This window comes from Dasypus novemcinctus, chromosome 20 (genome assembly GCF_030445035.2).
Source record: "Dasypus novemcinctus isolate mDasNov1 chromosome 20, mDasNov1.1.hap2, whole genome shotgun sequence".
Classification (NCBI taxonomy): Eukaryota; Metazoa; Chordata; class Mammalia; order Cingulata; family Dasypodidae; genus Dasypus; species Dasypus novemcinctus.
The window spans coordinates 18,589,598-18,612,197 of record NC_080692.1 but is presented as its reverse complement, the minus strand read 5'-3'; the positions used below and the strand labels follow the sequence as shown (position 1 = coordinate 18,612,197).

At 61.6% G+C, this 22,600-nt stretch overlaps 2 protein-coding genes across 3 annotated transcripts in view; one reads left to right on the top strand and one right to left on the bottom strand.

The window, feature by feature from the left end:
- The window catches only part of CACNA2D4 (calcium voltage-gated channel auxiliary subunit alpha2delta 4), a 113,609-nt gene that overhangs the window by 31,410 nt on the left and 59,599 nt on the right, over positions 1–22,600 (bottom strand). The gene's annotated exons all lie outside the window — the stretch shown is intronic.
- Positions 3,350–20,073, top strand: LRTM2 (leucine rich repeats and transmembrane domains 2). Of its 2 annotated transcripts, none has more exons than XM_058282509.2 (6): positions 3,350–4,059; positions 10,558–10,754; positions 11,301–11,438; positions 14,484–15,074; positions 17,676–18,161; positions 18,586–20,073. In XM_058282509.2, exons 3-5 carry the CDS (start codon positions 11,372–11,374, stop codon positions 18,128–18,130), a joined length of 1,113 nt encoding a protein of 370 aa, XP_058138492.1. In that variant the 5' UTR covers positions 3,350–4,059; positions 10,558–10,754; positions 11,301–11,371; the 3' UTR covers positions 18,131–18,161; positions 18,586–20,073. The 2 variants fall into 2 exon arrangements, with proteins under 2 accessions (XP_058138492.1, XP_058138493.1); XM_058282510.2 differs by having other exon boundaries at positions 3,728–4,059; positions 19,072–20,073.

The following is a 22,600-nucleotide window of genomic DNA, read 5'->3' as shown; positions in this document are numbered from 1 at the left end:
CGTGGTGATGCCAGTCCCACTGTGCCGCACTTGTTTTGGTCACCGGGAAACACTCCCCAAACCTGACGCTCCTCGCGCCGCCCCGCCCCAGGGGCGTGCTGTGCTCCTCCTTGCTGTCACCTCCCTTCATCCTGGCCGGGTCCAGCAGACCTTCATTCCAACACGGAGGGACCCTGCCCGCCTCCTGCTCCTCCTCCGCTGCCCCCCAGTCCACGCCGCCGCCGCCTCTCCCTGGAGCGGACGCAGCTCCTGGGGGCTCGCCCTGCTCCCCCGCCTCTTTGTGGCCCGTCCTCCGCACAGCCACCACAGTGCTTTCTCTGCACATCAAATCCGGTCACTCCCTTGCTTAAAACCTCCAGTGGCAGCCCATTGCCCTTAGAACAAACTCCACTCTCCTTTGCCATGTTCCCCACGTGAGCTGGCCCTGCTGATCTTTCTGATTTCACCTTGAACCACCTTCTCCCTCGAACCCGCTAGGCTCCATCTCACCTCAGGGCATTGGCATCAGCTGTTCTGGCTTCTTGGAATGCTCTTCCCCTAGAACTTTACATGGCTGGCTCCTTCTCACCATCAGATCTCGGCCCAAAGAGCATCTCCTAGAAAGGCTGTCCCTGACCTTCCCAGGTAAAGCCTGTTGGACCCTACCAGTCCTTCTCTATCCCATCCCCATTTGTCGTCTCTCTAGAGTGTTTATCACTAAGTGAGACAATCTTGTTTAGATATTTGATTGTTCATCCTGTCTTGCCCCATTAGAATGGGACCTCATAGCAAGCAAGAGGGTCTGATCTCTGCATCTAGAGCAATACCCGGCACACAGTAGGGCTAAGAAATATTTCTTGCACTAAATAAGTAAATCCTTATGAACTCAATTGAGTCAGTCACTTGAGTGGGAAACAAACTTCTAAAAGCTCTCGCCGCTCCTTCTACATTTCAGAACCTTCCTCGACTCCCTTCTCCCATACTCAGCCTCACCTTCTTAGGATCCTTGACTTGGGATCCTTGAGATGTAGCTGGGCTCTGATCACCTGGAAGACTCAGTAGGAGGGAATCCGCAATGGGGGAATTGAAGTAAGACACCAAGAAGAACTTCCCCTGGTAAGAACTGTAAGATGCTGAAGAATGAAATTGGTATTGAGTGGGAAGGTGGCGAGGAGCATGGAAATATCTTTACAAATGGCTCCACTGTGTGTCCTGCCTGGCCTGATGGCCTGCAACCCTTGGCTCCAATCATTTCAAACCCTTCTGTTCTCGCTTTTCCTCCCTCGCCTTCTCTCCGAGGGCGGCAGGTGGACGCCTGCTCTGCTCTGCTCAGGTGGAGGCCTCAGCGGACCACCTGGGGGGGGGGGCACACGGCTGCCTGCTGGCCCTCCCTCTGCTAGGAGGACACCCCAGCCTGTTTTGGCGGTGGGTCTGTGGTTTAGACTCGGACCTAGCACCCAGGGGGCTGCGCGACCTGATCAAGCAGGACAGAGCCGAGCCCCCTCCCCCTGCTGCAGCCGGGGCCCCCCCTGGCTCCCCGGCTTCTCCGTGCCTCCACTGTGGTCTCGTGCTTCCTCCCCAGCAGCTTTCCTTTACGACCGGTGCCCAGACAGCCTAACAAAGAGCCCCAATCAGACCGCAGGCGGCAGACAGCTTATCAAGATGCGCCTCTTTGCTCAGTGTCCTGGCTGTCACCTCGGTGCCGCTTTGTCATCCCAGACGGCAAAACAAGCCAGCTGCGTGCACACGCGGAAATGATCCCTGCTGGAGCCAGAACCTCCATCTTTCCCTCCCAGCTCGGCACCTCTCTCTTCCTCTCTCGCCTCCTGGGTGGCCCAGCCCGGAGACTGTCAGTTTATCCAGGGTCAGGAGGGGTGTGTCTTCACAATACAAGCTGGGGACCCGGATCCATCGAGCCCCTAACAGCAAGGTATTAGGGACGTTTCTAGACTCTGGGCCCCCTGGTGCCTAGCCTTGTGCTCTTTCACCTTTTCATTCCTCGTTCAGTTGCCGAGAGGGCACTGGGGCATGGAGGACATAAGAGCGGGTGCGGGCAAGGGTACCTCGGTACGGGAGAGGCAGAGAGCCCTGGAGCGGAGTTTTTGGGCATGTGTGTGATAAGAGCCACAGGATGCTCAGAGAAAACGCCACAGGATGTCAGAGGAGGAGAAGGGCAAGTCCTTTGGAATAATCGGGAAGCCTCGTAAAGGCGGTGGCATTCCTGCTGAGTCTTCAAGGGGGAGAAGGTTCTCCACGGGTGAGGGGAGCGGTGCAGGTGCGGGGAAGGACGCGAGTTTTCACGCAGACGGGGAAGTGGGAAGCGGGTTTGGGCACAGGTTGCTTGAAGGGGAGGAGGCACATGGGGGATGTAAGGACGGAGCTACTCAGGACCGCGGTGAGAGGCAGGGGGTGGCCAAAGCTGAAACCCCTCCTCCTGGGCAGGAGCCCGAGCCCCCGGCTGCCCGTGCCACCCAGCGGGATTCAGGGGCAGCCTGAGTCGAAGGGGCTTCTCAGCCCCCAGCCTCCTGAGCGTGACTCCCCCGAGGAAGGCAGCCGAATGCAGGAAGGACCCTGGGACCCCGCGGGCGCTGCCAGCGCACCGTGCCATGCCCTCTGGTCCTTGGGCAGGTCCCAAGAGGGGAGAGGAAGGGGCCCTTAGGGGCCTGTGCTCTGGCTGGCGGTGGGCCTCCCGGCTTGCTCTGACTTTGGATCAGAGGCTTTCCAGCTCTTGGGCTGTTCACGTTTCCAACTTGCTTTACCCCGTCTGGTTGGTAAGGAGGTGTCTGCGTTGCTGGGCGTGACTTCTCCACGGTGAGAGCCGCCGTGCCTGGGGCGGGCTGGGTGTGCCTCTGGTTCCTCCCGGGCTCCTCGCCCGCTGGGGCCCCCTGTTCCCCTGAGAGCCCAGAGGCCGAGCCCTGGGGGGCCAGGCCCCAAGGTGCAGAGAGCCTGGAGGACAGTGCCTGGAGGGCTCAGTGTGGCTCAGGGCCCTGCCTGGGCGGCTGTGGGTCAGAGCTGCACCCCGGGACACCCCTCCAAGGAATGACCCCCTTTCCGTTCTTCCTCCCCAAAGCAGGAGGAGGATGCTGCCTGCACACCCCTGAAACAGAAGGTGGACCCAGCTTCCCAGGGTGACCTGGATGGGGACAAAGTCAGGCTCTGCTGCCAGGGACCTGCCCAAGGGAAGGGGAGGGGAGGAGAGGGCCAGCAGAGGGGCAAGGAGAGCCCGGGGCGGTGGGACGGAGACAGAGCTCTGTGGAAAGAACCTGTCGTACCGCCCCCCCCCCCCGCCCCCGCCCGGAGCAGGCAGCCGTGAGCGCGCAGGTGCCTGTTTTTTCCCCACTGAAATATGAGCATTTCACGGGAGAGCATCGTCCTCCCCGGGCACGGAGTGCCCCAGGTGTTTGCATGTGTGCCTGTGCGCTCGCGTGTGCACTCGTGTGTGCCGTGTGCACGTGTGCGTCTGTGTGCCCAAGTGTGCATCTTTACACATTTGTGTGTTTGTGCTCATTTGTGCGCACTTCGTCGGTGTGTGCCTGTGTGCATGCACCTGTTTGTGCCTGCGGGTCTGTGTGCCTGTCGTTCGTGTGTGTGTGTTTATGCCGGTGTGACCTGTTTGTGTGCCCGTGCCTGTGTGTTTGTGTGCTCGTGTGTGCCTGTGCGCATGCCTGTGTGTGTGTGTGCATCTCGCCTGTGTGTGCTACTGTCGCTGTCATCACAGATGTACCCCCAGCTGTCACTCCGCTGCTCCGTCTCTTTGCTCGCGCACACGCGCTCTCTCCTCCCTCTGCCTTCCCCCCCCTCTTCTATTTCTCTCTCTCCGTCCCTCCCTCTTTCTCTCTCAGTTTGTTATTGACCCACAGCCCTGTCCCCTGGCAGCCGCCGGCGGGTGTTGCATCTCTCGGTAGCGGGTGCTGCGTGCCAGGTCCTGGCTCCCGTGAACTGGGGAGGGGGCCTCTAGTCCTGGCACCCACCGCGCTCGGCTTGGTGGCAGTGTCTGGATTTCTCCGGGAATCCCGGGAAGCTCTCGCTGGAAGGCTTAGAGCCATCTGATTTAAGGAGCTCACAGCCAGGGTGAAGAAGGTGAGTGCGGGGCAGGCGGGGAAAGAAATGGAGGGGTTGGCAGGGCACGGGGGGGGGGGGCACGGGCCTAGGGACCTGCTCTGCGGGGTCTCTTTGCCCTGCACATATAGCTGCTGTTGCCTGGGGGCAACTGCTGGGGCTGGCGAAGCTGCTCAGGAGCAGATCCCAAAGGCGCAGAACACAGGAGCCCCTGGCCCCACAGTGTTGGGGACATGAGCTGAAAATTCGGCTGGGGGTGGGGGAGCAGGTGGAGAAGGTGGGGGGTGGGTGCGGAGAGCAGAGCTGGTGCCAGCTGACAGCCCCGGGTGGCATAGAAACCGGTCCCTGCAGCCTGGGGGTACTCAGCCGAGAGCCCGGTGCCACCCGCATGCCGGCTCCATGCAGGCAGCCCGGGAACTTGGGTGCTGTGGGAAGGGGGGTGGGACGGCAACCAGGGGGCTGGTGCCAGGGCCGGTCCGGGGGGGGGGGAGGCACAGGCTGGCCGCTGGAGGCACGGGACCCGTCCCCGGCGTCAGCCTCTTGCCAGGCTGCCCTTGGGGTTGGCTGGCCTTCAGGGGGCTGTCCTTGGACAAGGGTGCCAGGGATCCGCCTCCCAGGCGGACACAGGTCCACGCAACTGTGGGAGAAGCCTCCGGGGTGGGGGCGTGGCTGGGAGTGGACACACCAGGCAGGTCTCCCTCGGCCACCCCGGGGCTCTGCTCCCGCCGGGCTTGTGGGAACCAGCTCAGGGTGCCCCCCAGCTGTAACTGGCCTATCCCCTCTACCAACGGGGCGGGCTGCCCGTGTGGGGCTGTAGGCCGGCCAGGCCCACTTGGCTTCTGCCTCGGCGGGGTGTGGGCATCGGTGGCACGGCTGGGACCCTGCGGTGCAGCCACCCACCTGGGGTGGGGGGCTGGGGCTGGTTCAGAGGCACTGGGCCCTCTCCCCCAGGCCGCCCCGCATTTCCCAGCAAGGGGCGTGTGTGCTGGCCCTTGGCTGCCAGGGCCCGTCGGGCATCCCTCCTTCCCATGTGACTCAGATGGACACCCTGCTGCTTAGATAACTACATGGGGTGGGGGAGGGCAGGAAAGCTGAGCACGTGGGATTGCGGCGGGGGCATCCGGCTGGTGGGGAAACCCAATAGCAGCTTCCGCAGGCCGAGAAGAGCCCATCCCTTCCCACCCCCACCTCCCCGCTGGCAGCAAGGCTCTGGCACTGCCAACGAAGGGAGCCCAGGAGAGCTGGGGACGGGGTGGCAGGAGGACGGAGGCTTCTCAAGCAACCCATCTGGCTTCTTTGGGGTTTGGCTGGAAGCTGAGGCTGGGGCTCGGGGTGAGCAAAGCCGGTCCCCGTTTCTTAGGCACCGCGGGGGGGCGGCACGCTGGGGCTGCCGGGGTCTGAGTGGCTGCGGGGGAAGGTGGGTACGTCGTGGTTGGGGGTGCAGGGGGAGGAAGGAATCAGAACAGCCGTCTCTCCCTTGCTCGGCCACCCTCCCTCTACTCCCCAGGTCAGCACCCCCCCGCCCTCCCGGGGCCCCCCTCGTGAGCCCACCCTGAGCGGCTGGGAGCCCAGCTCCACGGCCTCGGCAAGCGGCACCCTCATCCCATTCATAACGGAGAGAAGCGGCCCAGGGGCTTTCTATTCTGCTCCCCAGAGGATCTGTTTGGGATTGGGAGGATTTTAACAAGGACACAAGGGTGCATTGGAAGCCGGGGTTTTAAAATGAACCCAGAGAGGATATGTCTGTTCCAAGAACCAATTAAGAGCGTTTTAGAACCCCACCGCCTCGCTGCCTGGGCAGTGGGTGTTAGAGGGCGACGGGCAGGGAAGAGATCTAGAAATTTCCTGGAAGGGCCCAAGTGGCCAGGCTTGCAGAAGGAGGACGGGCGGCCTGACCAGCGGGCCCGTCCCGGGGTCCGGCACACAGGCTTCCCCAGGCCAGGCCCCCTCGCAGCCCTGCTCCCCAGGGCCTGCAGATGAAGACGTGGGACCCACTGCCGGCTCTGCCGTCCCTCGACCTTCACTCTCGACTGAACCAAGAGGCTTAGACAGATGATCGCGACGGCGTGCTTGCTCCTAAATTGGGAGAGTCTTTGATGTTGGGCACAGAGGCCTTGGGGACCCTCAGCCGAAGGGAGGGAGAAGAGGGCGAGGCCAGCCCGACTGCCCCGGGGTTGGGGCAGGATGGCGCACACCGCCCGGTGGCCTGGACACTTGGCTCTCCCCCTCAACTCGGGTTTCCCGCGCCCGAGGCGAGGGGCGGCCACGGCCGCTGGGTTACCAGGCCCTGCCATCCTGGGGGCTGGTACTGCAGGAGAGGGTTGGAGCCCCGGGAGTTGATGGCCAGGCCGGTGGGACAAGTGTCCGAGGAGGAGGGGGACGCGGCCTGCTGGGAGCTTGTTGGGGTTTTCTACTTTGGAGCCCGCCCCACCACCTGGAGGCCTCACCTGGCTGTGGAAGGGGAAGGAGCGTGGAGGCTGCGGGCAGGCACCCAGGGAGCCTGCGCGCGCTCCCTCCAAGCTGCTCCCACCACGGTCCCCGGGGGCCTCCGCAGCCCACGCATCTCTGAGCAGGAGCACAGAACCCTCCAGCTCCCCCTCACTGCCTCCCCCTCCGCCCCTACCCCTAAGTCCTGCCTCCCCTTCCTCACCTCGGCACCAGTCCCCAGCCAGAAGAGTTTCTGGAAGGCCTCCTCCACCCCTAGAGAAGGTCTTGGCCTTCCAGCACCTTCCGGGGCTTTCCCCACCTCACCTGCCATACTATTGGGAAGGAGGGAGGCAGGGAGGGGCGCCTGGCTTGGGTCTCGGTCCAGCAGTGGCCAAGTTTCAGAGTCTCCAGCCCTAGGCTGGGGCTAGCACCAACGTCTTCTCAGCACCAAGGAGGCGGGATGTGGAGATGCTGTGCAAACTGGCAAGCCCTTTATGAACGAAAGGCTACGTTTCCCTTTTTGTGCCCCTGCCTTCCCGTACCAAGAACCTCTGCATGAGAGCAGGTGGGGAAGGGCAGACCCTTGGGAGCAGGTGTAGCTCAGTGGTTGAGTGCCTGCCTCCCACACACGAGGTCTTGGGTTCAAGCTCCGGGACCGCCTAAAAAAAACAAAAAGGAAAGAGCAGACCCAGAAACCTGTGGCTTGGTCATGAGACCACGGGGGTCAAAGCCAGATTCTTCTACTCACCTAACCTTAGGCAAGCTATATAACTTCCTGTGCCTCTGTTTACCCCATCTGAAAAACGGTGTGAAAAAGGACATGAACCAGGGTAAAAGCGCTTTCTAGGTGTTTGTGACCATAGTTGCTTTTTTCTCCCCATGCAGAGACTTTTAAAAGGAGGTGCTCGTGTCAGGCTCCTCAGCGCACCTGCCCAGGTGCCGCTGGCTGCTCAGTGGGCCCTCCAGGCTGCCCCGAGCCTTTCCCTGGCTGGAGCCCTGCCTCCAGACTGGCCAGCCCTGCCTCCTGTGCGGCTGTGTGCCCCTGGCTGGGAGGTACCTGGGTTTGCTGGGACCCAAGAAATGATCTAGGGCGTCTCAAACCTGCAGGTGCATGGGAAGGACCCGGGGCTCGCATTTAAAATGCAGATTTTGGTTCGGGAGGCTGGGGGCTGGGGGCCTGGGAAGGGATTTCCAACACACTCCCTGGAGACCAAGGCTGCTGGTCCACAGGCTGCGCTTGGATAAGCGAGGGGCTAAACCCGGGGGTCAGGCTCTTGGGTCCCCTCGACTGCTCTCAGAGCCAAGCCGGGTGCCCTTGGTGGAGCCCCGTGCGGGAGGCCCAGGCCCGCTGCTCCTTGGGCTCTCTGTCTCCAGGTCTCGGGCTAAAGAAAGGCAGGCAAGGACTGAGCAAGTCCACGGTCACTGCCCTGACTGGGCCGTGGGACTTGCAGACAGGACCCCCCCCTGACTCTGGTTCTGTCCCCCGCTTTGCACCCTGGGTAGGGACTTCCCTCCCAGACGGTGTTAATTTATTTCAGCAACTGGCCAGCACCTGCTGCGGCAGCCGTGCTCCAAGCTCCCCGATGTAGGTCACCCCCTTTCCAAATGAGGCTGGATATTTGGGGGGTCGGGAGGGGTCCTTTGGTTGGGGGTGGAGGGCTATGAAGCTAGGCGGTGCTGGCCCCAGCCCCACATCTCCCCGAGGGTCCCCGCCTGGTGCCCCCACCGTCGGTGATGTGCCCCCCCGCGGCAGGCTGTCCCGCCCCCTCTTGTCATCAGGTGGGCCCAGGCGACCAGGAGGAGGCTGCCAGAGGCAGATGGGCAGGTCCTGCCCCCCTCTCTGCCTGTGGGCTGCTTGTGGGGGTTTGTCCACCTGGTTTCGTGCAGGTGGCATCCCATTCAAGGCAGGGGAGGGGCATCACCGCCAGTGGCACCTTCCCCACTGATTGGCCGCTTGCTTTGGGGCCCCCGTGCTCATTCCCAGGGGTGAACTGAGGGACGGGGATGGGTGGGGCAGGTGGAAAAGAGGAGGGCCTGCTCAGGCAGGGCCTGGGCTTGGGTGGGACGGTGTCCTACAGGAAGCTGTGGGGGCAAAAGCCTGCATGATGTCTCCCGTCCCCCATGTGTCTGAGCATAGAAATCCCCTTGGGGTCGGGGCAGCCCTGCAGGTGTTTTCTCTAGCCCTGACTTCCAGGCTGGGGGTGTCCCTTACATCCATCTGCTGGGGGCACTTGGGAACTCTGAGGCTTCTCCCTGCTGCCTGAGTGTTGGCAGCTGAGGATGAGTGATGGAGGGCTGCCAGCAAGACGTGTGCAAGTGTGTGGCGCCTGTGCGTGCACGAGTGCGCAGGAGCACGTGCAGGCACGTACCCTTGTACACGCTCACACGCATATACACGTGCGTGTGCAAGTACGCGTGTGCGTGCATGCTTATGTGCGTGTGTGTTAGCACACGCCTCGCGGTGCAGCTCTCTGTGGGCGTGTGTTTGCATCATGTGCTCTGCTCGGAGCTCCCAGCACGTGGCCAGGAGGGCTGTGGGTGCATCCTGCTCTGAGCAGGCCCAAGGACCTCCCTGCAGGGACCGCGGCTGGGTCTCCAGGGAGAGGGGAGCAGCCTGACTCTGAAGCCTGCGTCCCCCCCTGGGACCTTGGGCACGTTAGGCAGGGGCTCTGGGCCTGGGGTGGCCGATGAGCTGCCTACCGTGGCACACGTGCTGCAAGCTCTCTCACGGGGCTTCTCGAGTCAGAGCGCGCGTTCTGCAGGTCTGGGTCCCCGGGGCTCAGAGGGGCCACTGCCGTCTGTACTAGGGGGGTAGGTGCGGACAAACCACCGACAACGAGCAGGCCACCGAGTGTACATCAGGGCAGTCCCAGGTCTGGTTCAGGCTGTGTGCCACGTGGGAGGCTGGGGCAGGTCACGCAGACCTGCAGAAGCCGCTGGGGCCTCCGCAGGGAGGAGGGAGCTGACCTCTCCTGCCACCGCAGAGGTGCTCGGTCCAGCGGGGGCGTCCGCCTAAGGCATCTTCTAAGGTGACGTGTATTAAGCAGAGGAAATGCCCGTAGTCTTCCCTTAATTAGATTGATCCTTGCAGAAATTCCACCTCATCAGTATTACGGTCACTACTTTGGGTGAGAAGGAAGTAGAAGAGCCAAGGATTTAAGCAGATTGTTCACGGTCACACAGCCAGGGGGTGGCAGACAGAGATTCAAACCCAGGGCCTGGAGGGGCATGGGCTGTCAGAAGGGCAGTGGGGGACTGGGCCGCTCCCCGGTCCATCTGGTTCCGTCAGGGGCAGGCCAGGGCTGGGGCTCGGGGCTGTCATGGCCCCTCTGCAGGTTCTTGGCTGCCCTGCACCCCCTGTCCCCGCTGCTCTACCGAGGAAGTGGGAGGCCAGGAACCAAGCCTGGAGCCTCGAGGTGGGGGGTGGCTGAGCCAGTGCGCCCGGGGGGAGGGGAGCTGCGGGCGCTAGTGGGGTGCTGGGTTGTAGCCCCGGGATGGCAGGGGCGGGTGGGGGGAGCAGCGCTGAGGGGAGGGGAGGCAGCAGGACCCCACAGCCTGAGGGAGAACCAGCGCCCTGGATGCCTGAGCTGAGACTCCTGGGCTGAGCGCTGGCCAGCGGCCCTGTCCACCTCCTCCGCTGGCAGCTTCTCTCTGCCATGGGTGCCTCGGGGATGGCTGACTCCAAACAGGACTCTGCGGGGTGGGTGGGAGGGGGCGGCTGCAACCAGGAATTACCCAGGATGCGTTTGGCAGCCGAGGAAGGTCAGACTCGGGGAGGCAGCCAGAGGCGGTGGGTGGGAGCTGTGGGCTCCGGGCTGGCATGCCCTTTGGGGACGGAGCCCCCCAGCCACCCCCCACCTTGCTCCATGTCCCAACAGTCCCTTCCCCCTGCTCTGACTGCAGAGTGGGGGGCTCAGGAAGGAAGTGGGGACCCCAGAGGAGGGCCCGCGTCCACTCCCCAGCCATCCCTGGAGGGGGTGGGGCAGGACCGGACCCCAGCGGGGGCGACTTCCCCTTTCTCCTCCCTGCACCCCTGGCCTGGGCCCAGCCCGCCCATGCGCTGCCATCTCACCCTCTGCCTCCCGCCCTCAGCTTGCCTCTCCTGGGGGAGCAGCTGCTGCAGCCTGAGCCCCCAGCGCGGGGGCCTCTGCTTTAGACCCACTGGGAAGACAGAGCAGCGCTGTGCGCCTCCACAGCGACAGCGACGGCGCAGGGGCGGGCAGGGCCTGTGCCCGGCGCCCGCCCGCCCGACCTCCCACGGACCCCCCACCACGGGTCCGGGGCCCATGGTAAGACGGGCCCTGGTGGCCGAGAGAGGGTGGCGGGGTAGGTGTCCACGTGGGGAGCCCGAGAGGGGAGGTGAGACCCCACTCTGCTCACCTGAGATGTCCCTCAGTTTCCCCACCTGTCACAGGGCGGCCCAGACCCAAACGGGTCCACGCTGCTCTCAAAACATTTTGATGATCAACACACCAGAGGGACCAGAGGAAGAGGCGGGGGGCGGGGCATTGGAGGGCCCCCCAGCCGTCACCCCCCCCCCCCCCCCCCCCGCATCCTGCAGCCCAGAGCCCAGCTCGTGTCACCGGCCCCAGCCCCATGCATGTGTGCCTGCCTGCGCCCCAGGCACAGAGAGGCGAGAGGTTTCTGCTTCCCTCCGCCCTGCTCCCCGGTTCCTCTTCTCCTCCCCCCAACTTGGGGAATCGGAACTGAGCGGAACTGGAGAGGGGACAAGGAAGAGTGTAAAGGGATACCCGGGGCCTGTCCCCAACCCCGGGGCTGGAGCGGGCCCCCCCCCCCCCCCCCGCGGCTGGCTCAGCTCTCTCTCCCTCTCTCAGGAGTGACAGGCGGCGCCCGCCCAGGGGCTCCTCTCTCCCCAGAGGCCGGGCCAGCCGAGGGGCTCAGCACCATGCAGGCGCCAGGCCGTGGCCCCCAGCCGAGGACCAGGCTGCTCCCGCGGTGGAGGCGGGTCTCCTGTGAGTAGGTGGAAGGTGGGGGGCGGGTGGGGGGCAGCATGGGGGCGGGGCAGGCCTGATCGCGGAGAACCAGGGCCCACCCTCTCCAGGCCAGCCTCTGCCAGGCGCCCGCGGCAGCTGCAGAAAGTGCGGTCGGGGTCAGGCCGGCTGCGGGGAGGCCTCGTGGTTGGTTCCACCAACTTCCCCTGGTCAGTCATGTTTCAGGTTCCCCAGTAGTGCAGCCGGGGGGGAAGAGCTTTCTGAGTTTTCTATAGACTAGCTGAGCTTGCCCAGGGTGTCTTTAACAGACATCTGCGAGGCAGCCTGCCCTCTCCCACCCGGGGGGCCCCATGCGTGCCAGCTGCTGCTCGACTGGGGAGCTGCCCTCTTGGCTTGCCCCAGCCATCAGCTGTGAGAACGGGGGATGGCTCTCAGGCTGGGTATGCCTCTGTCTCCCCAGCGCTCAAATGGAGCGGTCTAGAGGCTTCTTGGGATGTGCTGCTGGAAAACACTTTGGGTCTCAGGTCCAATCTGTCATCTTGCACGTGGGGAAACTGAGGCCCTCCATCTCTCATAAAGAGGGGTGAGTGTTAATGAGGACAAACCCTGTGAGTCATTAGGGGTGAAAGAAGCCCTGAGAACTCCCTCTCTAAGAGGCAAAGGGACAAGGCGAAGGTGGGCTGGCTGGCCCGGGCCTGCCCTGGGGCTTTATTGGGCTTTACCCCCTCCTTCCCCACTAGGTCAGTCCTTTGAACCAGCCGCCCCCGACACCTGCAGCCTGAATTATTCACCAACTTGAGTGGCTGATCCCCGAGCAACTCAGATCCCCTTTCAGCCTCATTCTAGAATCACTCAGCACCTTGCAATACCGGCTTATGTTCCCTTGTCAATAGAGCTTCTATGCTACCCTGACTTTCCCGTGGGGGAGGCAGGGGGTTACTCTTTCCAAATGCTTTCTTCCTGCCCAGCTGCTGGCTCCTTCTCTGGTAGAGGGATAGTGGCTTTCAGTCATGTTGGATGGATTGAATTGCCTCCTGGTCAAAGGAAAGTCTGAAGAATGGTGATTTTCAGTTGGTGTGGGAGCAGCGAAGGACAGTCTGACAGGACAGCAGAAGGGCTCAGAGGGGTTAGAGGGGGAGAGGTGGCAGCAGGTGACCCAGACAGCCAAGGAGGTTCCCAGTTGTCTTCCACGCCCATGCCTGTGCTCATTTCCTGTCAAGAACAAAGAGGCTCGGGTGTCAGCCCCCCTGTGGTGTGCCTCTCAGCTGTCATGGATCCCCCAGGCAGGGGAGGGGCAGAGCCCCATCCTGTTGCTCCAGGGCCTGCCCTCTGGGACTTCAGAGCCTTCCAGGCATCCAAGTCAGGGTGGCGGCTGCTCTGGGTGTGGCTAAGTGGGCAACAGGGTGTGGACTGAACTCCTCCACCCCTTCGCTGCAGGGGTCTTTCCTCTTGGCTTGGTGGGGCCGACCTTGGTCAGCCTTGACCCGGGTAGGGCTGCACTACCTTGGGCTCAGCTCTTTTCCCTTTAGCAGGCTTCTCTGATGCTCAGGAGGAGATTTAAGGAGGGCTTGGAGATCACTTTTAGAAAGGGCTGCTCAACAGTGGCAGGAAATGCGCTGTGGGGCTTGTTCTCTGTGGGCCACTTCCCCAGCCCTTCCATGCACTGGAACCCAGGCCTGCTACTCGGAGGGGTCCTGGGCAAAAGCTAGAGCCACGAAAGAAATGCTGCTCTCACTCTGCTCTGCAGAATGTTGCCCTGCAGCCTGGGGCAGGGCCTCTTAAGAACAGGAGCCCAGACTAAGGGCATGGCCGCTTTATTTATTTATTTATTTATTTATTTATTTATTCATTCATTCATTCATTCATTCATTCATTTCCCCCCCTCTGCCCCAGTTGTCTGTTCTCTGTGTCTATTTGCTGCATGTTCTTTGTTCGCTTCTGTTGTTGTCAGCAGCACGGGAATCTGTGGTTTTTTTTGTTGCGTCATTTTGTGTCAGCTCTCCGTGTGTGCGGCACCATTCCTGGGCAGGCTGCACTCTCTTTCGCGCTGGGTGGATCTCCTTACGGGGTGCACTCCTTGCACGTGGGGCTCCCCTACGCGGGGAGGCACCCCTGCGTGGCAGGGCACTCCTTGCGCGCATCAGCACTGCACATGGGCCAGCTGCACACGGGTCAAGGAGGCCCGGGGTTTGAACCGCGGCCCTCCCATGTGGTAGACGGACGCCCTAACCACTGGGCCAGGTCCGCTTTCGAGGGCCTGGCTGCTTTAGGAAGAGAATAAATATGAATATGGAACTTGTCCTCGGCCCCATGATTTGCAGCGTCCCCATGACCCAAGTAATCCTCACTGTTGACGAGGGGCGGTGCACCTTTCCCTCGTCATTCCTGCAGCACTCTCGGGAGTAGAACGCTTCATTGGCCTGACACAAGGCTACTGGCCCCATCTTGGACCTGAAGCTCATGCAGATTTGACGGCAGCTGGGAGGCTGTGGGAGGCAGGTTAGGGATGTTCTCCCCGTGCATGCACAGCACAGCTTAGCCTCGTGCAGCTCCAGTGGAGGGTGGGGGCAGAGGGGAAGGAGCCAGCAGCATGGCCATTTTCTTTTGGAAAGAGCCTCCCGGCAGTGGCACTGGGAGAGGGACATGGGCGCAGGTTTCTCTGACGTCCTCTATCCTTTATTTTGCCAAATAATGTCGGTGGGGCTCGAGCTCCCAAGCAGATGCCCGGAGGGAGGTCCGGTGAGCACTGCTTGCCCTCTGGGCTCAGGCCCGTGCACCTGCAGCCTCCTGCTCCACAGGTGTGATTTCTGTGCCAGATGCACTGTGAGGCATGGGGCCCTGCTGACCCCACGCGGTGTCCATCAAGGCAGAAGTGGCTTCAGATTGGCTAGTTATCTTTTTCTGTGGTCAATAAATATCTGTGCATTGATTATGCCTTGTGCAAAAAGGAGATAAAGTCAAGAGGCCATGACGCCATGAACTAGAACGAAGGGGATAGAAACAGGAGGTGGTGGCCCCCGGCCTGTCACTTTCTTTCCATCCATCCCGCTCCCCGTTATCCCCCAGGGATCACCTGCTGGATTGCCCTGTGTGCGGCGGAGGCCCTGCCTGCCTGCCCTTTCTCCTGTAAGTGCGACAGCCGCAGCCTGGAGGTGGACTGCAGCGGCCTAGGGCTCACCGCGGTGCCCCCGGACCTGCCCGCCGCCACCCGAACCCTCCTGCTCCTGAACAATAAGCTGAGTGCCCTGCCGAGCTGGGCTTTCGCCAACCTGTCCAGCCTGCAGCGCTTGGACCTGTCCAACAACTTCCTGGACCAGCTGCCCGGCTCCGTTTTCGGGGACCTGACGAATCTGACCGAGCTGCAGCTGCGCAATAACAGCATCAGGACCCTGGACAGGGACCTGCTGCAGCCCGCGCCCCAGCTCCGCCACCTGGACCTGTCCATCAACGGCCTGGCGCAGCTGCCCCCGGGCCTCTTCGACGGCCTCGCCGCCCTGCGCTCCCTCTCCCTCCGCTCCAACCGCCTGCAGAAACTGGACCGGCTGACGTTTGAACCCCTGGTGAGCCTGCAGCTGCTGCAGGTTGGGGACAACCCGTGGGAGTGTGACTGCAGCCTGCGAGAGTTCAAGCACTGGCTGGAGTGGTTCTCCTACCGGGGTAAGCAGCGGAGCCGGCCCGGAGGGCTGGGCCAGGCAAGCCTCACTCCAGAGGGGGGGCCAGGCTGCCAGCCCCTCCTCCCTCGCTGTCTCCCTTCTTCCCTGAGTCCCCTCTCCCTGCTTCCACTCTCCCTTTCTCTCTCTTTAACACTGACTCATGTAACCTGAGCTCGCTTCTGTAGGCTTGTGTGGGATCTTACAGACATGGGATAATTTTTCTGAGCCTCCCTAACCCACCAGGTCTGCCTTTGGGCTTCCCTAACAGAAGCAAGAGGAAAACAAAACTCCTCATCTGAATACAGCTGTCTTTTAAATCTCCATAGTTACAGGAGGGTGGAATATAATTGAAATCCACAGGTAAAATCAGTGCTTTCATTTTGGTGCTATCCCAACTTCCTTTCCTTAGAAACCTTGTTACCAAAAGGTTTAATAAGAAGCCAAATGGTTGTATTTTATTTTATTTTTCTTTCTCTCTGGGAAGGTTCTACAGTGGCCTGTGGCATGATCCGATGAAAGAGAAAAGGAGGGAGAACAAGTAAGCATAGCAGTTACAAGGGCCAGCTCTGGGCTTGAATCTGCTACCCACTAGCAGTGACAGCTGGAGAAGTTTGCCTGACCTGTGACCCCATCTGTAAAATAGGAAGAATAGCCAGTCCTCATAAAGCCAGCTTGGTGCCCAGCACAAAGCAGTCACTCTGTGAATGTTTGCTGAATGAACGAATCAAGATGAAACCCTTTCGAAATAATGTTGACACTTCCCTTCCAATGTCTTACTATCGTTTCATATCCAGCCACCATCTCGATTATTTGCACATTTCTCTGTTAGTTAAAAACACCTTCTAAACCCTGAAGTGCCACACCAATGTCAGCCACTATGAGAACCTCACTTGCTTTGTAAAAGGGGAAATAATCCTTAATATTTTCATATAGCGCTCAGCTTATAAATGTCTCTACATGAACATCGCTCTAATATTTATAACAGCCAAGAGAGGTATTCTTATTTTCCAGCTAGGTCAGCTGAGGTCCATAAATAATTAAATAGGTTAAACACATGCACTTCACTTATGGTGAGTCACCCACAAAGCAGTGTGGTGACACATTTGCATACTAATTAGGTCCAAAGGTCAAGTGGCCTGAAAAGGTGGAGCCGACAAAGAGGAAGGGCCACGCTCTGTCCCCATCAAAATAAAGGTTTTTTTTCTGTCCCTAGAAAGCTTTTGTTCATTTAAATGTCGCTGAAGGGATGATGCTCCTACTGCTGAGTGTAGCAGTTTTGCACAAGGTGACATAGCCAGGATTCGACCTCAGGTCTTTATGCCCAGAAAATGAGGTGCACGCTCCCGACCCCCAGCCCAGCGCCTAACGCAAAGGGGGCCTGGATGCCCCTTTCCTGGATGTAAGACTTGCTGAAGGTCACCCAGGCAGCCAGGGGACAGGGGAACTAGAAGCCAGGTCTGCAAACCCAGCCTGCTGTGTCGTCCTTAGGAGACATCACTTCCCTGTCCTACCATCACCAGGAACTGAATTCCCACCCCAAAAGAGCGCCGGAATGGCATTCGAGTCCGAATGTACATTGTTCAGCTATCTGCAGCGGCAGAGTTGTTTCCAACCTTGTACTCCTTCCAGAAAAAAACTCCTGGGATGTTTTCATCGGCATCCTAGGGGAAGATGGATGTCTACTGCAGGTCCTGCGGCAGCTGGGCTGGGAGAGGAGGCTGGCAGTGATGGAGCACTGGAGCCGCAGGCCCTCCGGCAGGGGTCTAGATTTCACTGGAAGCAGAAAGAGGGCAAAAGCCTGACTTCCACTTCCCAGGGGGCGTCCTTAGCTACCCTCTCGGCCTCCAGACCCCTGCTCAGCACCTGCATCTCCTCTGGTCGTGCCAGTCGCTGCCCACACCTCTTCACCAGCAACTGCCCTCTCCCCTTCCTTGCCCCTCAAGATGCATTTGCTCCCAGAGATGCTGTGGTTGGGGCGCTGGTGGGGCTATTGGGTGGCCCATTGAAAGAAAAGAAAAGTGTCCTTGCTCAGTTTTTTATCCTTCTCACTACAGTGTGTTCCTACTCTTTGGTGCCCAGAAGGTTCTGCATAGCAGAGCAGTGGCTGGGGTTATTGCCATTTTCTATGAGAAAGAAGAACGCTGGAGGGATGAGATGCTGGTTTGAGAATGCCCGAGTTCACAGACTGGCAATGAGCAGCCAGATTCTGCGCCAAAGAGCAGAGCAGAGCTGTTACCGGGGTGGGGGTTCTGGGCTCTCTCCCCCAAGTACCCTCCACGTGTTGTCCTTGTCTTACATCTGGAGGGGCCAGGCATGATGGAAATGGCTGTGTGCCTACCTACAAAATGGGAATTAATGATAGTTTTCCATGGCTTCTGCAACGAGGAAATGATGTGATGTGTGAAACTCACCTACCATGGAGCCTACCTCCATAAATACCAGTTTCCCACCTCCGCTTCCTCATCTCTGGGGGGGGATTCCATGATTTATGGTGGATAGAAATGGTATCTTCCGGGCTTTCCATTTTGCGGCCCGGGTATGGGGAAGGGCTCCAGGCTGCGGAGGCCTGATGGGCCTCTCCGTTTTTTGTCTCCCCTGGGTGCAGGGGGGCGCCTGGACCAGCTCGCCTGCACCCTCCCCAAGGAGCTGCGGGGGAAGGACATGCGCCTGGTCCCCATGGAGATGTTCAACTACTGCTCGCAGCTGGGGGACGAGACTAACTCAGCTGGCATGGATAGCCCCGGGCCGCCCTGCACCAAGGCCAGCCTGGAACCTGCCAAGCCCAAGCCGGGGGCCGAGCCCGAGCCCGAGCCCAGCACCGCCTGCCCCCAGAAGCAGAGGTACCGGCCGGCCAGCGTGCGCCGGGCCATCGGCACGGTGATCATCGCGGGCGTCGTCTGCGGCATTGTCTGCATTATGATGGTGGTGGCCGCCGCCTACGGCTGCATCTACGCCTCCCTCATGGCCAAGTACCACCGGGAGCTCAAGAAGCGCCAGCCCCTGATGGGGGACCCGGAGGGCGAGCACGAAGACCAGAAGCAGATCTCCTCCGTGGCATGAGAGCCCCTTGTCCCCCCACGGCCTGGCCCAGGTAGGAGGGGCAGGGAGAGCCCACTGGGTGGGGGATGGCTCCAGGAGGACAGCCCCTTCCCCTCCATCACAGTCCCGGCTATGGCCTGGCCCTGGCCACGGATTCTCCCAGCCCTCCAGCGAATGAGCCGCGGCGCGGCTGTCTCATCCACCAAACACCCCTCAAATCTCCCCGGATGATGGCCCAAGCCTCCGACTCTTTGAAACACCCGGGCCACCTCCCAGAGCCTCTGGCCACAGGGAAGGAAGGCCGTGGGTGCAGGAGGGGCCCTGGGCGGAGCGTGCCCTGCCCTGGGGTGCTCTCTCCCTACCTCTTGCTCATCCCTACCTCATCGACATTTAGGGGGTGGTGGAGACGTGGGTGCAAGGGGAGATTTCTGTGACTCTCTTCTAAGCCAGAAAGATATTCTTACCGCCCTCTGCAGCGCGGAAGCTGAGTGCAGCTTTCAGCTGTTGGCACTAAGGCACAAACTCACCAACCCTGTCGTCCGCCCCCCGTGCCTGGAAACCCACGGCTGCGGTTCGAACCCAGGCCCGCACTGAGGCTACCCCGGCCCCGTGCAGCAAAGACGCCGCCGCTCCAGCTCCCCGACGGGCTCGGTCACTCGCACAAACTCATAGCATCACCAGCGCCTTCTCGCAGACCGAGGGACCCCCCACGCGCCCACGCACACGGCCCAGCCGGGCTCACACGCCCACGGAGACAGAGGCCACGGGGGCTTGGGGTAGCAGAGGCGTGCCTCCCCCGTGGAGCTCGGGCCCCTCTTCTCAAGTCCACCAGGGGGAGAAGCCCAAAGCCATCTCACCAGGATTCCTTTGAGAGCCTCCTAAGTGGGCCAGAGCGGTGCTGCCTGGCTGAGCCTGCCCGTCACCATGGTAACCGCTCACACCTCTCCTGCTGGGTTTTCCAGGGACACCCGGCCCAGAGGCCTTGGAGCTGCAGCCTGTGTGGATGGCGCCCCCCCACCCCCCAGGAGCCCAGCCCCCCCCCGGGGGGTTCCTTCAGCGCTGCCCGAGTGCGTCCTCACTGCCAGGCGCTGGAGACACCCACCCACTCCGCTCCCGTAGCCTGCAGCCTGTGCGCCATCACTCCGCACTGCTCACCCTCCACCTCCAGCATCTCCAGGCCTGCGGCTTCGGGGCAGAGGGGAGCACCTGGGACTGGCCGCCCCCCCTTGGGAAAGCAGAGGGCAGGCGGAGAGCACGGCCCCTCGCTGGACCTTGCCGCCAACGTATCCCAAGGGACGCCAGGAGCAGGGAACGGACTGCCGTGTACTGTCCAGAGGCTGCGATAAGGGGGTTTCCGTTTTCAGGCTTGGGAAACATGGACAAGTGCCTTGGGGACAGGTTTTGACCCCAGGGCTCCCCGGGGCTTTCATTGCACTTGGACCAACCCCAAGAGTGGGCCAGGGGTCCTATCTCTACTTGACCTGTGACCCATGCCAAGACCAGAAGCACCTGCTCCCAGGACTGGGGAGCTGGGGGGGGCGGGGTGAGGAGAGGGCTGCTTTGGGGGTTCGGGGCTCCGCTCCGGGTCTGCCCTCTGCCGGACGCCCGCTTTCCCAGGGCTCAGACCGGTTTGTGGCCCTAAGACGGGTGACTGCAAGGAAGGGGGTCTCAGGAGCGCGATGGGGGAGGTGGGTGGGGAGGAGGGGGGAGGGGCGCCCTTGAGAAGGTCATTCTCTAAGAGGGTGGGCCTGAGCCCCGTCAGGAGAGCAGCCCCCCCTGGCGGGGGGCACCGTCTCCCTTGCCTGGGCTGGTGGGCTGACCGGAGATCCGGGGATTTTCTAAAGGGGATGGGGGGAGGGCATTGTCCGTGGTGGGACCTTCAGCCCTGAGACAGAAGATTTTTAAAGGCAAAATTATATTTCTGGTTTGTTGTTTCAGAAGACAATAAAGACTGTATTTTCCTATGTGCTTCCTGGTTCCATCTGGTATGGAGGTGGGTGCTGCACCCCGAGCTCCACGAGGGCAACGGGCGCCTCCCGCCGGGGCCTGGCCGTGGGGCCCAGCTGCGAGGGAGGTGGGGGCTGCGTCCTGGATGAAAGCTGGGCTCTGTCGCCCAAAGCAGCCAGCTCGCCGCAGCCCGGGGAGGGCTATTTTAAAGTCACTCGCGTAAGCTTGCGCCCCAGGGGGGCTTCCGGGGGCAGCACAGTGGCCCGTGGAGGGGAGAAGATGCCGGAGACCCTGTCCGCGTCCTGCGCCCCGCGCGCGCTCCAGGGGGATCCGGCCCAGCAGGTGGGGACAGCGGACCCCCGTGGTCAGAAGGCTGCGTCCGCCCGGGGGAGCCCACCGTGCCCGGGCTCCCGGGGCCGGTTGAGGGGCTCCGCGTGGACCGACGGCAGCCGACCCGGATGAGGAGCCCATGTCCAGAACCACGGTCTTGCTCTCTTGAGACTAATTTAGGGAAGCGCCAAGCGCCCCTGAACTTGCGCGTCCCCTCCTCGGTGGGGGCCGCAGGTGGAGCTACGCGGGGCGGGCGGGTGGGGAGGGGGCGAGGGCACGGGCCAGGGAGCCAGGCCTCCGGGCCTGGGTCCACCCCACGCCTGGGCGGAGAGCGAGGCCCGCTGCCCCCTGCCCCAACGGGCCGCGGCAGGACTTTGGCCGTTCCTCCCTCCCAGGAGCTCCCTCTGGGTGATGACCCAGCGTTGTCCTTCACATCTCCAAGGTGACGATGGGGTGGGGCGTTGCCCTTCACCCATTACTGCAGACCAGAAAGATGCCCCCAATCCCCCCGCGGACGCAGAGCGGGAGCCCCTGGTGTGCGCGGCACAGGTCTGGGGGATGCGTCTATGTGTTATTCAGGTGTCACGGTTCCTAGGGCGCTCACGCCCGAAGGCTTTGAAGGCGAGGCGCCCGCGTAGGACAGCGCTGTGAGGTGGACAGACCTCATGCGGCTCCAGACCCGCCATGCTAAGCCTCTGCGCAGGCGCACCTGTGCCTGGGAGAACATGCCAGAAGCCCACGCGCTAGAGAAACTCCACGTATGACAGCGGCATGATACACACGTACACACACACGCACACACAGGTACATGCATACTAGGGCTGGAGGACACGGAGAATTGAAAATGGGTCCTGATCAAAAAGTAGGTCTCTAGAGATTTTGCATAAGCTCGATAAACCACCACTTGGCGCCTCCTCATCCATCCGAACTTCTGCATGAGGTCGCGGCATTGAACGCACGGCTGCCCGGCGCGGAGCTGCCCCGGAGCTCGTCTGCGCGACCCTCAACCCTCTCCCCTCGCTCAGGACACCGATACCAGGCAGGCAGCGCGCCCACCCCAGGCACCACGCCCACCCGGTCTTGACCCTCCGCCAGCACGGTGCCACCGCTTTCCAGGGACAGACACCAGCCGACTCCAGATCAGAGGGTCTGAGCCACAGGCCAGGGAGAGAAAATTACAAAAGAAGACCAAAATAATAATAGTTTCAGTATAAGGTCTCCAGCACGTCCTCCTTTCCCCACCACATCCACGAACCCCAGAGTGTCAGAGCAATTGTCTGCAGTGAGTTAAACCCCAGGCACCAGGAACACAGTTTCTATGGCAACCCCTCGGGGCTCTAATTCAGCACCGAGTTAAAAATGATATCAAATAATTGGAGAGTGCAGGAGAGCACAGCCGGCAGCCTGCCCCTGCCCCTGCTCTCTCCTGGACCAGGGTTCTTTCCCGCCGGGATTGCAGCAGCTGGGAAGGCCCCTGTCAAGGGGGGAGCAGGGCGGGCACAGGCTGGGCTGGAACCAAGAACTGTCTTCAGGACACAAGTTTGGGGTCAAATTCTGGCCTGGAGGTGGGCCTGGGGGCTATTTGCCATGCGCTAAGGGAAGGTGGCCGAAACGGCAGAGGGTCCCTTCCCAATGCGCAGGCAGGCCTGTCCTGGGGCTGCCAGAGGCCAGGGCGCTGGGCAGTGCCAGGCCGTGCCATTCTCTCCCCATCGCTCATTCCAGGGAGGAAGGCAGGTGGAGACCCTGACTCAGGAGGACCCTCGAGCCCTCTCTTAGGCAGGGAGAGAGGGTAGGACATTCTCTGGGCTCCCCTCGGCCCTGAACTCAGCCTGGAGTGAAGGCACAGTGACCCCGTCTCGTCAGCCCCACTCCAGCTGCAGGAATCTGTCCACGGGGCCCAGAGGCCACCGGAGGTACCAGCAGGTGCCCAGTGGTCTGGTGCCCGGGTCCCTGATGGCCGGTGCTTGCAATGACCACCAGATCGCTCACATTTTTGGAACAGAACTGGGTCCAGAACGCAGAAGCGGAAACCTGCCCCCGGGCCTGATGGCTCTCGATCACTAGGCGGAGACGCCAGGGACTTTTTAGGTGCCAAGAAATGACAAAGTTAGGGGGACGCTCGTGGGACTCACCGGGGGCCCTCATCACAGAGGTTGAGGCAAATGGCAGCTCAGGTCCTGAGCTCCATTCGTTATGAGCCATGGGACTTTGGGC

What these genes read in the sequence shown, in the direction of transcription:
- LRTM2 (XM_058282509.2), top strand. Translation starts at nt 11,372, where the DNA reads ATGCAGGCGCCAGGCCGTGGCCCCCAGCCGAGGACCAGGCTGCTCCCG. An exon ending in GCGGTGGAGGCGGGTCTCCT is followed by an intron (nt 11,439 to 14,483) that starts GTGAGTAGGTGG and finishes GTTATCCCCCAG; the next exon opens with GGATCACCTGCTGGATTGCC. An exon ending in GGAGTGGTTCTCCTACCGGG is followed by an intron (nt 15,075 to 17,675) that starts GTAAGCAGCGGA and finishes CCCTGGGTGCAG; the next exon opens with GGGGGCGCCTGGACCAGCTC.